An 11,965-nucleotide genomic window follows, 5' to 3' on the forward strand; every position below is an offset into this window, starting at 1 on the left:
ATATGTGTGTGTGTGTGTGTGTGTATGGGCAATACTTTGGAAATGACAGGCCAAACCATGTATATATCACTGCATTATTATTGTAAATGTTGTGGAAGTAATATTCCTATCTCTTGTTTGTAATCAGCTGCATGTCCTTCTTCCAGATGATGGGGCGCTTCTTCAGTGGACTTGCTCAGTCAGGAGCTTGGTGTTGTTTTGACGAATTTAACCGAATAGATATTGAGGTGCTGTCTGTCATCGCTCAACAGCTCATGACCATAAGAAATGCCAAAGCTGCTAAGGTACACCCTCACACACAGAGTCAGTGTCTTGTTGATTAGACACTGTACTAATGTGATGATGGTCTGCTGTCTTGTCACTGTGAGACTGTTTTCTACATCACATCTTTTTATATGTACAGTGTCTTCAGAAAGTATTCAGAAAAAGTCCATTTTTTTGCACTTCAATGCATTGCAGATTTAAATGTATAAATGATATAATTGTCATTTTTGTCAATTAGTTTACACTCAGTAAATTATAATGACAAAATAAAAACATGTTTTTTCAAAATGTCTGCAAATTTTTCAAAAATCAGAAACTTAAATCTCTGATTTAAAAAGCACTTCAGAACTTGTGCTATGGTGAATTGTGGCCCAGTGCATCCTGTTTGCTTTCATTTTCCTTGGGATATTTCTAGAACTTGACTGGAATCTACCTGTGGCAAACTGAATTGATTGGACTTAGTTTGGAAAGGCATCTGTATATTTAAGGTCCCACAATTTACATGGGTATAAAACCATTTCTCAAGCTCAGTGTTCCTAAGAACTCAGTGGTCTCAAAGGTTATGAAATGGAAGATGTTTGCAACCACCAGAATTCTCTCTAGAGTCAGCTGTCTGGTCAAACTGGGTAAGAATGAGCCTTTCAGTAGAGATGGAAGAATGACCATCTCAGCAGCAGTTCATCACTGAGATCTTTACAGCAGAATGACCAGACAGAGGTTAGGATAATCACCTTTATTTGGCCAAGTATGTTACACACAAAGAATTTATTTCCGGTACAGAACCGAGGCAGCCATCTGCGGCGCCAACTCAACCGATGGCTTTGACCATCAGGAGTAACTTGGGGGTTCAGTGTCTTGCCCAAGGACACTTTGACACGTGGACTGCAGACACCGTGATTCAAACCTCCTGTTGGGAGACTACTACTCTACCCACTGAACCACAGTCGGCCCCAAGTTGATAGAGATAAAGAAAGTACATCAGCTTGGGAGCCAATACAAATTGCATAAATTAGAACTCAGTTAGGCCACGGCAACACTACTTGCTTGTGAAGATATTGAAGACATTATACTCACACATAAAAACATCTCACTCAACTCTATATGTTATTCAGCTTTCAAGTTTTCGATTTGAGGGCCAGGAGATCAAGCTGGTGATGACATGTGCTGTGTTCATCACCATGAACCCAGGCTACGCCGGAAGAACAGAGCTACCTGACAACCTTAAAGCTCTCTTTAGACCCATAGCTATGATGGTGCCAAACTATGCACTCATTGCTGAGGTAATGGGCTCTCTGGGTGTGCATTGTTATATGCTTGCTTATTTTGTCTGCATAAAGTTTATCATTCCTTTGTTTCTCTCTGTACCTCCAGGTCATTTTGTACTCAGAGGGATTTGAGTCCAGTAAGACCTTAGCAAGGAAGATGACCCAGATGTACAAGCTGTGCTCCGAGCAGCTGTCCCAGCAGGACCACTATGACTTTGGCATGAGAGCTGTCAAGTCTGTCCTGGTTATGGCTGGGTCAGAGCATCACACTCATACATTGACACACATTTGCTTTCAGTTGTATGTGGAGACAAATGTCTCAGATTGACCATTGTGACTTTGACACACACACACCCACACCAATGCATTCAGTGTATTTAGCATCAGTATACAGAGTTTATTGTAAACAGTTACGATTGTTAAATGGAAAATTTGCTGATCAACACACAGCTGTCTTATTGAACTGCACTGCAGGAACACTTATTGTCAGTTAGTTAGATGGTCAAAACAGAATTATTCCTGGTCTGTATGGGTGCATAAATAGATTTGAGTTGATGCTGGTGACTGTATGTGGTAAAAGTCATGCTTTTGCCTGCTGGTTATTAACTGAAGCTCAGGGAACTGCTGTAATTGGCTTGTGATTCATTGCATGTCTTTGCCTAGATATTGCTCCTCTGAGTCTGCTCTTTCCATGCTAAGCACACATTCATTATCTCCCACCTTAATGTCTAACGCATTAATGACTAAAACACAGCTAGTCATTTTGTATAATAATTTTTTGTAAGCTTGCAGTGACATTTGGATAAATAACCCACTTTGAAAAAATGCTTAATTTATGACAAAGTTTACATGAATATAATTTTTAAACTAATGATATGTGTGCTCTTAGGTCTCTAAAGAGAGCTAACCCTCACCTCAGTGAGGATGTGGTTCTTATCAGAGCACTGAGGGATTCCAACCTGCCAAAGTTCCTCACCAATGATGCTGTGCTGTTTGGGTAAGCCTTTCAGACATGTGACTTCTAACTCTCAAAATCAAAGACCATTTGTCATGAACAACAGTATTCATAAGATGCATTCTAAGGTGTGCTGCCCTTTACATCTTGATGTGTGTTATTTTCTGTTTTGTGTATGTGTGTGTATTATGTCAACCCTTCCTCCAGTGGTATTCTGTCAGATCTTTTCCCTGGCGTGCATATCCCTGAGCATGACTATGGTGTGCTGCACTCCACCATCTTTGAGTCTCTAGTTAAGCGGAACCTCCAGCCACTGCCTAGCATGATCAAGAAGGTATAGTACAAGGGGAAAATCATTGTATTCAATGTATTCAATTAATTACTTATGTCTATTTATGTATGTTTTTGGCTAAAGATTTTGAGTGACATATATACTGGATAAGCTAGGCTTTAGTCTTCATTTTCCTACATGTCAACAAATCCCATAATACTGTAAAAGCTTGTTAGTTCATTAGTCTACCTCTCTAGTCTGACTTCTCCATCCTGTCTCTCTGTGGAACTCAGCACCAAGATCATTCAATGTAAAATCTTTACAAACATGTCTCAGCTACTTAGTATTATTATGAAAGACAGCCTTTATAATTTTCTTATAGACTTAGTAAATATAATACATTTCTAAGTGAGCATTTAGGGCACTAAGATTATGTATATGAGACACATATGTATAAAATACTGTGGTGCATAATTCTAATAAATAAACATGTCACACAGTGCAGGTAGAATTTGACTCACAGTAGTTGTTTGACAACATTAGAGGTTTAATACTTGTTTGCAAGAGAAACTCATTGTTTTTCAGAAGTTTTCATTGAATTTGCTGATCTCTGTTGGTATCTAGCCTGCAGACATTTTAGTTTGATTTGTTAAGGTTTTGAGATATCTGCGTTACCATGCCGCCCACACCTGTACAATTGTATGTATGCAATTCAGTGCAACGCTTCCATCTAAACATCTGTGTTTATGAAGCTTAAAATGTTTCTTTTTTGGTGAAATTGTCATAAATGTATAAATTCAGTTCTATGTTTATTATTAAGGTTATAGTTAAAGGTGGTGTTGTATATTCAGAGGTGTCTCTATATTTTTGTCCTCCCCACCTACATACACTTCTGAATGTAGTCCTGTGCAACATCACTTTTAATTTTGACCTCAGTAATAAATAAATAATTGAATTTATAAATTTGACAGTTTCACCAAAAACTGAGACATTTTGAGCTTCATAAACACAGATGTTAAGGTGGAAGTGTTGCATTGAAGTGCATGTAGTTGTACAGGTGTGCCTAATAAAGTGGCCAGTCACTGTATTTGTTATGTATAACAGGTCCGTCTTTGAAACATCTCATATTTCTCTGCTTTTTTTGTTTGTTTTTCTTCTGACCAGGTGATTCAGCTCTTTGAGACCATGCTAGTACGTCATGGTGTGATGTTAGTTGGACCTACTGGTGGAGGTAAGACCACTGTCTACACCATCCTGGCAGACACACTGGAGACCCTGCATTGCACAGAGCATAAGGATAAGAACCCCTTCTATCAGCCTGTTAAGACCTATGTACTCAACCCAAAATCTGTCACAATGGGAGAGCTTTATGGAGAGGTACTAAAGGCAAGAGTTGATGTAATGGCTTCTTCACTTTTCTCTCTGCACACATTCACTGTTTACCTCAACTCTTTAGGTTAACACACTAACGTTGGAGTGGCGTGACGGACTGATGGCACTAAGTGTCCGTGATGCGGTCAGCGACACAAGTGACAACCACAAATGGGTGATCTGTGATGGACCGGTTGATGCTCTTTGGATTGAGAATATGAACACTGTGCTGGATGACAACAAGATGCTCTGTCTGGCTAACAGTGAACGAATCAAGCTTACTCCATTCATACATATGGTGTTTGAGGTTTGTTTTTGTGGAGTCACTAAGCAGCAGTTCAAGTTCATATGCACAGTGTTGAAAATTGGTCCAAAGGTAAAAGGTCATTGCTTTAATAAAAGGTTGATGCAGTTTGTTTGCTTTAGTGTGTTTGTGTGGTTCTACAGCAGTTGATGCTCCTTGATCATGCTATTTAATCTCCTTCATTAACTGTGGTTTTCAGGTCCAGGACTTGGCTGTGGCATCTCCAGCCACAGTCAGTCGCTGTGGGATGGTATATATTGATCCTGATGAGCTCAAGTGGATGCCCTATGTGCAGACATGGATCAGTGGTCTAGGAGCCAAGGTTGTACATACTGTAGCTCTGTCATTTCACTGTTTATTTTAAAATTGATTGTTATTAGAGTTGCTAATATGCTTTTGACAGTTGCTAAAAGCATGCTTAGAGCATAGGGTTTGAAGCTTTACATATAACTGCTTCTAAAGTGTTATAAGTTAAGGTAATTAGATTTTTATGTACTATAACGTGGTCTCACAGGTCAGTGTTAACAGTCAGTCAGAATCACTTTATTCTCATCAAACCATACCCATGGTGCACAGCAAAATGAAATTACTTTTCCTTTGGCTCCATATTAAGAAACTAGAAAGCTAGACTAGCAATATGCCCATGGGAAAACAGCATATAAAGTACATGAATAAATAAATATTTAGTAAAATGGCACATAGGTAATATGTATATGTAAATTGTTATATTGATCATATATGGTTTTCTTCAGGAATCCTTTCTTATGCTTAAATTTTCATCTGCCCCTGTCATTGCTCTTGTATTCTAGTGTGTGTGAAAATGTGGGTGTTCATTGGTATATGAATGGTAATACACATTTTCAGACATTACAAGCAGCAGAACTATAGCATCAGCAAAAACACTGATGACAGCACATCTTTCTCATTAAATAAGACTTCTATTTGTTGACAGTCTTCATCTTATCTTTTATGTTTTGTTTCTGCCTTCTCCTCTTTTCTTTCTACACGTATCTCCTCTTACTATTTCAGGTCTCTATTGAGCACTTTAATCTGGTTTTTAACAAGCAACATTTTGTTTTTTGGGAGGAGTCTTTCTTTTCTTAGTTTTAGTGCTTCATTCTGCTTTATCAGGAATATCTTGAATTACACTTGCAGCCAGTTTGTGGAGTTGTTAAATTTAGAGTTTATTTGAGTTTTTAATTAGTTTTGTATTGATTTTCACTTAGTTGTTTTAGCTGAGTCAGTCTGACTCTCCTTGGCTTTCTGGCAAAAGGAGAGCATACCCCATATATTTTGTAACTGTTGACATTATTTCAGTGGTCATGTAGATAATGGTTTCCATAAAAATCATTGTTACCTACATACTACCTTCTGCCTACATTCACTTTGAATACTTCTTTCTTTCTTCACTTCCTGCTGTTTCACTAGCTCCCAGACCCAGTGCGCACATACCTGCTGGAGCTGTTTGATCAGTATGTGGAGAAGGGCCTTCAGTTTGTATTAAAGCACTGTACCCAGGCAATTCGCCAGGTGGACATCAGTAAGGTCACCACTCTGTGTGCCCTGTTGGAGGCATTGCTGCTGGGCAAAGGAGGGCCAGAACTTAAAATGGTACATTAAACAAAGATTTACTTTCACTTTGGTCTGCTTTAGTTGGAGCCAAACAAGGTCCAGTCTGTTAGTGCACAACAACTCAGCTTTGAAAGATCTGGTGTTATTGACAATGTTTGATGGCAATTAGGCAAAGGCAGAGCCTTTACTTCAACCACATATGACATTAATATATCACAAATTTGACTTCACAAATTCACTGTGTTTGAAAAGAGCATATTTTATTGTGTAAACTTAATTTTAAATCATGCCATTAATTACTGATTGACCTTACTCTTTTTTATTTGTGTGTATATCAGGATTCCAAGGATCTCAACAGTGTATTATGTCAGACCTTCATATTCTGCTACCTATGGGCAGTAGGTGGCAACCTGACCAGTTCTCACTGGGATAGATTTGACACCTTTGTTACAGAGCAGTTTCAAGACAACAATGATGCTAAGGTATTTAGCTGTGCACACATCCACACATCCACAAATAAATAAAGAAATTGAAGTGTCCTAGATACAGCATGGTGTGGGTGAACAGGTTTTAATATCAGTATCTTAGCTCAAATTATTATGGTCTATTACAAAAAAAACTCTGAGTCCTCATCTCCAACTTCAGGATCTGAATGCTGTTGATGCTCTAGTCCAAGTCCAGGTCTGAGTCATCAGTGCTCAAGTCCAAGTCAAGTCATAAGTCCTAAAAGTCTGGACTCAAGTCAGACTGCTACAACCCTGCCATGAAATATGTGAAAGTCCTGAAGACTGTCTCATATTATAAATTTCATCAAAGTATTTTGGCACTCTACTATAATATCAGCCATATGAAATTAAGACATTAAGAAAGAGCATACATATTGTGTATTTTAATAGTACCTTCAATAAGTTACTAGCAATACTGTCTATTGGAAAGGCAAATCAGATAAAAAGGATAAGCTTTGTGCCAAGGTTTTAAAAGTTCATTGCAAATCATTAGTCTGCCTTGCCAGCTGTAGAGAATTGTGAATCATGGGTTATGGAATGGAAGAAATCTTTTTTTATTTGTAAAGCATGACAGATAAATGTATGAAGGAAGGTGGTGGCTGATATTGAGTCCTTCACCCTAACAGGAAATAGAAAGTTAATTTGTTTGAGAGGTCTATCTGGCAATAGGGCAGATGATTAAAGGTATGTATTACTGAGGCAGAAGACAGTAGGATAGGAGCATGTCTCACTTCCCTGAAGGCAGAGTAAGCAACTACAAAAAGTGAAAGGGTCATGAAGGCTACATCTGGAACCTCCCACCTGCTTCCACATCTGTTCATCTGATAAGGAACTGATGTTGTGTTTATAGTGGTGTGTGTTTTGTGAATGCTTAATAATTTGTGCATCAGAGAGCTGTGTATGAAGCCAACACAGGCAACTCCCAGCTGTGATGCTTGAGGGAAAGTGTACTGCATGCATACCTTAGCAGGAATCAGGAAACAGTATAAATTCGCTTGCCACAGGGAAACTTCCAAAGCACCACATAACAGAAACTAGTCTCAAAACAAGGCTTCAACAGTGGAGTAAAATTAGTTTCTTTAGTGCCTCCTTTCTAAAGCTTTTTACATCTACACTATGACATATAGACCAAGCATTTTGTATGTCTTTTTGTAAAATTCAGTGCCTAAATTGTTTGCATGTGTGTTGATTAATGTGCCTTTTTATGTGCTGTGTAGCTCCTGAAGTATGGTACCCTGTGGAGTGTGTACATGAACTTTAACCATAATTGTCTGGAGCCATGGGAGACAATAATCCCTTCATTTAAATACAACAGTGAACAGCCCTTTTTTGAGATGCTGGTTCCTACCACAGACACTGTCCGCTATGGCTATTTGATGGAGAAACTACTATCTGTGCAACGTTCTGTACTTTTCACTGGCAGTACTGGAGTGGGAAAGGTAAGAACTAATAGAATACAGTAAAACCTGCTTTGACACAGTAATATGCAGTATTTTAAATAGTAGCAAGAAAGCCTTGGTAGAGTATGATTGGGATGACCATTTGCCCACTTATGTCCTTATATCTAGTGGCATTAAAGAGTCATCAGTGACCTACTACAGTAGATGCCTGAGCTCAGTTCCCAACAGTAGTGCTTCTGGCATCACTAGACTTTTCAGTAAATTCACTGTCACTGTAAAAGCAGCACCCTTCTTTCAAAAGAGAACTTGAAAAATAGTGAAATATTAATTACTGGTTAGCTTTAGATCTTTGTGTTTGAGTTGTGTTATAATTTTCCCTATTGCTAATACACTATAATCTCTCTCACCCGAGACTGCCAGTCCCATTGCTTGATATCAGCCCTGGGCTGCTTCCTTGGAGGAGTGTAAGAGTTTTATTATACAGATTTCATCCCAAAGAGCAGGGTTAGGAGACCATGAGTCCAGCTGATGAGGCACGATAGCTCACGTTGACACGGTCACTGTTCCAAAGCAACCTGTGTAGCCACTTAATACACTTCTTGTTAAGTGCATGATCCAGACTTAATCTGGGCACCCGCGTTTGGTGACGTGCTCCTTTAAGTTTCATCCTTGACTGCTGTGAGCAGCTAACCAATGTGGCCTGGATACACTGAGGGAACCTGTAGTTTAATGGAAAGAAAGTGAAAATGAATGAGGAGGGGCTGGTCAACTACGATAATATGAGGTGGGCAGATCCATGAACACAACTTGACCAATCGGCCACAGATGGATGTTGTGTCATTGGAGCTTCCATAGTTGGTCATACTCAGGCATTTTCCATAGTGAAGCACTGAATGAAGTTAATAAAAGAACCCAAAATATTTAGTCTTCACAAGAATTTTCAAAAGAATTACTGAAATGCTTTTTAAACAAATAAAACATTTGTTGTTATAATTCATAAAGTATAGACAAGAGGTCCCAAGAAAAAGCCTTGGTAGACAAGAAGCAATTAGTGTCAGTGTTGTTAAAGAATTTCTTTGTGACTATCCCTTGCAGTCAGTGGTAGCTCGGGGCGTTCTCAACAAGATCCAGGAAAAGGCAGGATACCTTCCAGTCTACATCAACTTCTCTGCTCAGACTTCCTCTGCTCGCACGCAGGAGATCATTGAGTCTAAACTGGAGAAAAAGAAGAAAAACATTCTGGGTATTGGTTTTAAGTTGCATTAATATACAATCATTTACACAGTATACTGCAAAGTTAAAAAAAAGGTCTGCCTTAAAACTTGGTAGTAATGTTTACTTAATGAGCTACAACATATAAAACCACTGGCATTTTACTTAAATTAAACAGTTTGTCTGTTCATCTAGCCATCCATTCATCTGTTCATACAGTTGTCCTTCACTTTTTGGTTTCTCAGTTCATCTTCATGGCAACTTTCTGGCCACTCTTCCATATGTCAGCCCTTAGAGCTTCCTTCTTTTTACACCTTTTTGCTTCTCCCACCCCATAGGTGCTCCTGGTAATAAGAAGTTAGTGGTCTTTGTGGATGACCTGAATATGCCCAAGCTGGACAGTTATGGCTCTCAGCCCCCCATCGAACTTTTGCGTCAGTTCCAGGACTTTTCAGGCTTCTACGACAGAAGCACGTTCTTCTGGAAGGAGATCCAGGTATTCATACATAAATAAGCTGAGCTGTATCATTATGTCAAAAGTTGGGATAATGATATTAGTAGCTCGGGGCAGCTGTGGCTCAGGAGGTAGAGCAGTCGTCCCCCAACCAGAAAGTCGGCGGCTTGATTCCTGTTCTAGAGCACGTGTTGAAGTGTCTTTGGGCAAGATACTGAACCACAAGTTGCTCCCAGTGGCCAGAGCAGTGCCTTGCAGGGACAGCACCGACCTTCAGTTACTGTAGGCAATACAAACTCAAAGAAATTAAGTCAATGTCCTCATTTAATTTGGGGAATTTTTGTATTTCTTAAAATGTTGGGGTGCTTTTTTAGTGTTCAAGATTTGTGTAAGATTAGATTTCTGTTAAGTTAAAAACTGTAGATATAGCATTGTAGTTTTTGTTTTACACAGCATCAACTTGTTTTTTAGTTGGAATTTTAATGAAGAATGTCCAAGCAAGTAAAAAATACATTCATTTTGTATATATGTATTTGTATGTGTATATGCGTTAATGTCAGGGAGCCATTTTGTATTTATAGAATGTTTTGTTCATTACTGTAACTTGTGCTATACAAGCACAAGCCCAAGACTGATTAAACTTGAGACTACATTTGAAGTCTTATAATGCAGTTGAATCTGTGTACATGTGTTGGTGTGCAGGTGTGTAAATGATGTAGGATTTGCACATTGGCAAGAAATTTAGGACAAACCATACCTGTATATGTGATTAATCTTGTGTGGTAATGCACTACACTGCAGTCAGAAAAGGTCATACAGAGGCAATCAGCATATACTGTATACTGTCGATACTTTCATGTAGCAGTATCATTATTTTAAATTGGAAATTCAATGGTTATAATTGTCAAAGAGGTAGGGTAACGTGATTTTCATCTGGAAACAAAATTAAAGCAATCAACTTACTATTTTATTCAGTATACTTTTCCATTCACTCTTCCCTTAGTGTGACGTACTTTTATTCATTTAAGTTTTATTCCTGGCATTCAATATGTCAAGGTTGGGATTTAATATAAGTTTGCAACTTGAACAACAACTAGAGATGAAGGAACTATATTTTTCTACATGCTCCTGTCCTCTCAGGCATCCTGACCATTTCTGAATGGCGACTCTAATTGCCCTCAGTGGCATTTTTTTTTTCCCATCAGGAAAACATAAGGCACATGTAGCCCTAATAGATTTTTTTATTCTAAAAAAATGCTAATATAGTTGCTGAACTTTCTATGATTTTCCAGATGATGGAATGAAAAGGTTCAGAGCAGCAGAAATACTGTTCCTGTTACTACTGGAGACTTTTGATAGTTGAGTTTCTGATAAAATCCATCCTGTTTATATTTTCATATCTTTTATAATTTCCTTTGTACCCATTCACTGTCTTTTAGGAAATGACCATTACAGCAGCATGTGCTCCTCCAGGAGGGGGACGCAACCCTGTGACCCCCCGATTCATCCGCCACTTCAGCATGCTGTGTCTGCCCACACCCTCAGAACAGAGCCTCAAGCAGATATTCAAAGTCAGGAGACACACACACACACAAAGGCACACAAATACACAGAATATACAGAGTTATTGTCCTCAGTGAATTGTCACATGTGCAGGGGTGAGGATATGCTACACAGACAGACACTTTTTTTGTAAACATTTTTTGTTATATACAGTATTTTCTCCTATACTTTAAGGTAAAAAAGCTTGAATTATTTTTAAGTGGTCTAGCAGCATTTTTACGTGACCAGAATGCAATTTGTACGTGTATCTCTCTGATATCTTGCTCTTGCTCTCTTACTCTGTCATTTCTCTTCACCCCTCTTCCTATTGCTAATTCTTTATTCACACTGGGTTGCTTCTTTCATGCTTGTTACAATGTCTTTTCCTCTCCAACATTCCTCTAGGCCATCCTGAATGGTTTCCTCAGTGAGTTTTCCCAGGCTGTGAAGGACTGTGCTGGACAGATTGTGGATGCAGCTGTGGAGATCTACAACCGTTTGAGTGTAGATCTGCTGCCCACTCCAGCTAAGTCCCACTATGTCTTCAATCTTCGGGATCTCTCCAAGTGTGTTCAAGGTGAGGCATGACAGCATGAGAGGTTTTTAAAAGTGTTGTAGATAATAAGGTAAACAGAAATATGAGAGAGATAAAGGAAAACATGCATACAATTGAAACACAGGCATGCAGCATATACACCCTCTCCTTTCCTCAACAGCAGAAACTAAGTTTGGCTTTGCTGAAAGACAGTGTCTAAACATTTGTACCTCTACAGCATGGGACACAGCTCTGATATATCTTGTCAAGCCACATTGCTGACATTTGTCTCAGCGTTATGTTCTCAAATTGCC

General features: G+C 38.8%; 1 protein-coding gene across 1 annotated transcript in view; it reads left to right on the forward strand.

Annotated features, from left to right (window-relative positions):
- Positions 1-11,965, forward strand: part of dnah6 (dynein, axonemal, heavy chain 6) — a 58,295-nt gene that overhangs the window by 17,409 nt on the left and 28,921 nt on the right. The window contains exons 32-46 of the mRNA XM_020596207.1: positions 147-284; positions 1,377-1,544; positions 1,636-1,784; positions 2,419-2,526; positions 2,692-2,818; positions 3,920-4,132; positions 4,212-4,433; positions 4,630-4,752; positions 5,859-6,041; positions 6,341-6,484; positions 7,726-7,947; positions 9,004-9,151; positions 9,459-9,616; positions 11,014-11,145; positions 11,522-11,693. Coding sequence (XP_020451863.1) covers positions 147-284; positions 1,377-1,544; positions 1,636-1,784; positions 2,419-2,526; positions 2,692-2,818; positions 3,920-4,132; positions 4,212-4,433; positions 4,630-4,752; positions 5,859-6,041; positions 6,341-6,484; positions 7,726-7,947; positions 9,004-9,151; positions 9,459-9,616; positions 11,014-11,145; positions 11,522-11,693 — 2,407 coding nt within the window. The remainder of the gene's footprint in view (positions 1-146; positions 285-1,376; positions 1,545-1,635; positions 1,785-2,418; positions 2,527-2,691; positions 2,819-3,919; positions 4,133-4,211; positions 4,434-4,629; positions 4,753-5,858; positions 6,042-6,340; positions 6,485-7,725; positions 7,948-9,003; positions 9,152-9,458; positions 9,617-11,013; positions 11,146-11,521; positions 11,694-11,965) is intronic.

This window comes from Monopterus albus, unplaced genomic scaffold (genome assembly GCF_001952655.1).
Source record: "Monopterus albus unplaced genomic scaffold, M_albus_1.0 scaffold29.1, whole genome shotgun sequence".
Classification (NCBI taxonomy): Eukaryota; Metazoa; Chordata; class Actinopteri; order Synbranchiformes; family Synbranchidae; genus Monopterus; species Monopterus albus.